The sequence below is a fragment of the Myotis davidii genome, unplaced genomic scaffold (genome assembly GCF_000327345.1).
Source record: "Myotis davidii unplaced genomic scaffold, ASM32734v1 scaffold577, whole genome shotgun sequence".
NCBI classification, from domain to species: domain Eukaryota; kingdom Metazoa; phylum Chordata; class Mammalia; order Chiroptera; family Vespertilionidae; genus Myotis; species Myotis davidii.
The window spans coordinates 1,657,526-1,662,378 of record NW_006289082.1 but is presented as its reverse complement, the minus strand read 5'-3'; the positions used below and the strand labels follow the sequence as shown (position 1 = coordinate 1,662,378).

The following is a 4,853-nucleotide window of genomic DNA, read 5'->3' as shown; positions in this document are numbered from 1 at the left end:
CACACACACACACACACACACACACAAAAGTAACAAAAAAACCCCAAAACACACAAAAATAACAAAGCTAATAATTTGAATTAGCTTGTTAAGTTCCAGGAAAATTCCTGTTGGAATTTTGAATGTAATTGAATGGAATTTATAAATTAATTTTGGGTTTAAATTGCTCTAGTGACTTTTTGGACAATGAAGATCTGGTGGCTGAAAGATGGTTTAAAACTTTTTTTTACCTCTCAGAGCAACAATTATATCCTAAAAGCCTAATATGCAAATCGACTGGATGGTGGAATGACTGGCGGAACGACCAGTTGCTATGATACACACTGACCATCAGAGGGCAGATGCTTCAATGCAGGAACGGTGCCCCCAGCCTGCAGGCCCCATCCAGTGGTGGCAGTGGGGGGCAGGGCCAGTGAGTGGGTGGTGCCAGCCTAGCCAAGGTGGGTGCCAGCAGGGGGTTCCCCCCGATTGCCCCACCGGTCACCCCATAGATCAGCCCTGATCGCTGGCCAGTCCTAGGGACCCTACCCATGTACAAATTTTGTGCACCGGGCCTCTAGTATCTTATAAACTGCCATGTGTCCATGTATAGACTGATAAATTCAATTAATGAACATATATTATAAAGACTAAAAAAAGCCCACCTAGCCTGTAGGAATATTTAAGTAAACTAAAATAAATGTACCCAATGATAAACTATGATACCAATAAAACTACTAGCTCTAAAAATGACATATAATGGTAATGAATTAAAGTTTACTGATGTTATGGCATTCAGTGATAAAATCAGGATATGAATTTCGTATACAATGTGAATACAGCTGTAGAAAAAAAACCCTTCAAATATGTGCACAGGAAAATAAAATTTACTAAAATCTTTACAATAGTTAGGAGTATGGGATTACAGATTAGATTTTTCTCATCAACCATAATCTATAAAAATCTATTGTCTAAAGTTTCTAGGAGGCCATTTTATTACTTATTAGAGGCCCAGGACACAAAATTCGTGCACTTGCGGGGGGGTGGAGGGCCCTCAGGCCAGCCTGTGCCCTTGGGGGATGTCCGACTGCCAGTTTAGACCCGATCCCCACAGGCCTAAACCAGCAGTCAGACATCTCTCTCACAATCCAGGACGCTGTATGCACCAGTGACCATACTTTCATACAGGTGAAAGGCATCTTGCTGTTGTATGGGCAGCTACATTTTTTGCCCTGATTATAAAAAGTAGTACATAACATGATCCTTCTGAGGCAGTGGTACCATTTTCCCCATCTTATGGGTGGAAAAACTGAAGCAGAGAAAAGTTAAATAATTGGCTTTGTCACACAGTTATAAGTGTCAGAATCAGTAGTGACCACAAAATATGCAAGCCAGAGTCCATGTATGTCATCACTGCCTCATCCTGTTTTTTCAGTGTTAGAGTAGCCTTGCCAGGTTTTAATTTTTAAATCTAAGAGATTGTTCCCAATATTTGGGCAGGGTCCCTAGGCCTGGCCCGCGATCAGCGTGCTCTGTGGGGCGACTTGTAGGTGTGGTGATCAGGGCGTCCCTGCTGGCACCCACCTTGGCCAGCAGCCTGGCACTGCCCACTGGCTGGCCCTGGCCCCCAACACCGCTGCCAGTGGTCAGTGCACATCATAGCAACCAGTTGTTCTGCCAGTCATTTCACCATTTGGTCGATTTGCATATTAGGGTTTTATTATATAGGGTACTAATGAAAAAAGTATTAGGAAGAGATAGCAGGTATTACCAGGGGTAGCTTTCTTTCATAGGAAAATGCATTTACAAAAATATTTATGAATAAGTAAAAAAAGTGAGTAGTACGCAAGTATTTCTTCATTGCTTCATTTAAGGTTCAGAGAAATACTTAAGGCAGAAAGCAAAGCATTCAAATTCTCACACTCAGGATTTGCGTTCTAGCTCAGTCACTGATTATTTTAGTAACTTTTAGGAAACAGTATCTACCTATTTTCTTAATAAAAAAAGAAAATATTTAGAGATATGGATTAGTTAGAAACCTTTTAGAAAGAAATGGGCATTCATTAATATAACTCTAAAATTTCACCTAAGTCATGCAAAACAAAAGACTGCCTATTTAATTTTTTCTCAAGTATAAAGGAGAATAAAAAGTAGGGAGTTTGCCACTTGAAACTGGAAAATAAATGCCCACTTTATTTCTGTAGCTTACACTTTACCTTAAAGACATGAAAGGCCTCAAATTGAATATTGGGACTTTTATCTCGAAGGAGGTTCATCATCAGTTTGAGGTTCTCTGGCTTGCTGATGTACTTTGTCATAATGGCAAAGTTGTGTCTATCCAGGATCAGTTCACCCAGCAGCTATAAACAAATAAAACAAAATATCAATGCTATAATCTGAGAGCCATCTTATTCAAAATATACCTCACTGCTTCCCACTGAAAAACAAAATATAAATGTGAGTTTAGAATGTTGACATGAAAAAAATTGAGTCCTTAAGCACATCTTAAAGCACAGGCATGAAAGCAGTAGGTAAGTTATTTTAAGCTTTTTACAGTTTTGTTAAAGTCCATACTTAATGCATTTCTGAATCTATTTTTAAGCCAATTATTGCTGCAGCTTTAAAAAGCTCACTCTGTAGCTCTAATCAAGAGCTAGTGAGAAACTAATTTATTATTTTCATTCCTTAAGTTATCTTGAGGTAGGATAAGAATAACAAAATTGACTACAATTATACCCCCATTACCTAAATTAATGTATTTAGTAGCTTACTGGGGAAAAATAGGTTATGTAAAATGATTTATATGTTCCCCCAAATTTTTATTACAAACCCTGATATATAACCAGTAAAAAAATCACTGATTCTGACTCCAAATGAAGTTTAACATGTGCAGCATGTTTTTATAAAAAAGTAAAGCAAAACATTTTCTGGTGACAAATTAATAGTTCCCCAAATGCAGCATTACTCCATGTTATGAACTCAATGCTTGTGTCCCCTCCAAAATCTACATGTTGAAATTTTAACCTCCAACGTGATGGTATTAGGAGGAGGTGTCTTTAAGAGGTTAGGACAGGGGTGGGCAAACTTTTTGACTCGAGGGCCACAATGGGTTCTTAAACTGGACCGGAGGGCTGGAACAAAAGCATGGATGGAGTGTTTGTGTGAACTAATATAAATTCAAAGTAAACATCATTACATAAAAGGGTACGGTCTTTTTTTTTTTTTTAGTTTTATTCATTTCAAACAGGCCGGATCCGGCCCGCGGGCCGTAGTTTGCCCACGGCGGGGTTAGGACATGAGGGTAGAAACATCATGAATGGAACTGGTGCTCTTATGAAAGGGACCCCAGAGAGCTCTCTCACTGCTGGCATCTTAATCTTGGACTTCCCAGCCTCCAGAACTACAAGAAATAAATTTTTCTTATTTAAGCCACCCAGTCTACAGTATTTTGTTAGAGCAGCCAGAACGGACTAAGACACTTCAAAATAAAATAAAAATACCAAAAGTGGGAACAGTTGAAGAGACTCTAACAGCACAGCTTAATGTGCTGCTGCTCCATCTCATAAACTTGTATTCTCACTGTAGTGGTAGCAATCCTAAAGCTTTGGCAACCAGGCAGTTGAAGTGTATCCTTAACATAATTTTATATGTGATATATTTATTTTCCAAATCTCCTATTTACTGGAATTTTTCTGGATGTCCCAGGAGAGTAATACATTGCATAGATGTTTAAGTTCTGGATGGAAGGAGAAAGCACGTGAAACTGTCTGTCTTACAATACAGTCTAGCAACATAACCCCAGGTGTATATGTAGGGGTGTGTATGTAGGGGTGTGTGCGTACGTTGTGTGTTTGGCAGCCAGGGAACAACCACTTTGCCTGCGATGCATCTTTTGTCTATTTAACAAATGAGAAGTACACACCTTTAAGTAATTTTAGTGCACAAAAGCAACGTTTGTTAAACAGAAAATGATGACCATCGTTGTGTGTTAGCTGGTTACCAGTTAGTCATATACATATGGAATGGCAAGAATGTAAATCATTGATCTTCATCTTCCTTAGTCTCTCTCTGCAGCATCTAAAGCGAACTGAACACTCTTCTGGAAACTTTCTTTGCTTTTGATTTCAAGGCCATTTCCTTCTACTGGTTTCTTACCCTTTGCAGCGTATTCCTTTGCTGCCTCTATGACTGACTCGCCTTCCTTCGGCACCGCATATGCAGGAATTTTCCAAGTTGTATACTTGTTTTTTCTCATTCATTCATTCATTCCAAGCTATATACTTGAATCACTTAGCTTTCATTTCCCCACAGTCTCATCTAAGTCCATGGCTTCAACTATAACATTTGGGAAGGTGTCTCTCAAATCTACATTTCTAGTTTCAGTTTCTTTCCTAAACTCCATGCCCACATTCTAACTGTCCACCAGGCAGCCCCAGCTGCCTGGCCTATCACACTCAATGTCTCTTTCCTCTTTTCTCTTTGTTAATGACATCATATCTTCCAGTGCCTTAGGGCAGAGTGCTGAAATCTTCCCCAGCTCCTTTCTTTCCCTTGCTCCTCACATAAAATCTACATCCAAGATCTTCCAACTTTCTATTTCTAAGGGCCTCAAAGATCTTTCATTCAATTTTTACTGCCAGTACCCTCATCCAAACCCTCACTGCCTTTCATCTGGACGACTACAACAGCACGCGAATGGTCTCCTCTGCAGTCTTCAGTCAATTCAATCCATTCTGTACATTATGTCAAACAAATCTTCCCGAAGATCAGACCTATTCATGTTACTAATTCCACTTATAAAGTGGATGGGTAAACAAACAAATGTCTAGCTTCCTATGGATGGCACTCAAAGCCCTTTGTGATCAAGTCATTCC

The 4,853-nt window shown here is 39.4% G+C and overlaps 1 protein-coding gene across 7 annotated transcripts in view; it reads right to left on the bottom strand.

Moving 5' to 3' along the window:
• CAB39L (calcium binding protein 39 like) overlaps positions 1 to 4,853 on the bottom strand; it is a 133,573-nt gene that overhangs the window by 7,766 nt on the left and 120,954 nt on the right. For all 7 annotated transcript variants that reach the window (XM_015562323.1, XM_015562320.1, XM_015562321.1 and 4 more), the window contains one exon: positions 2,196 to 2,339. In XM_015562323.1, coding sequence (XP_015417809.1) covers positions 2,196 to 2,339 — 144 coding nt within the window. The remainder of the gene's footprint in view (positions 1 to 2,195; positions 2,340 to 4,853) is intronic.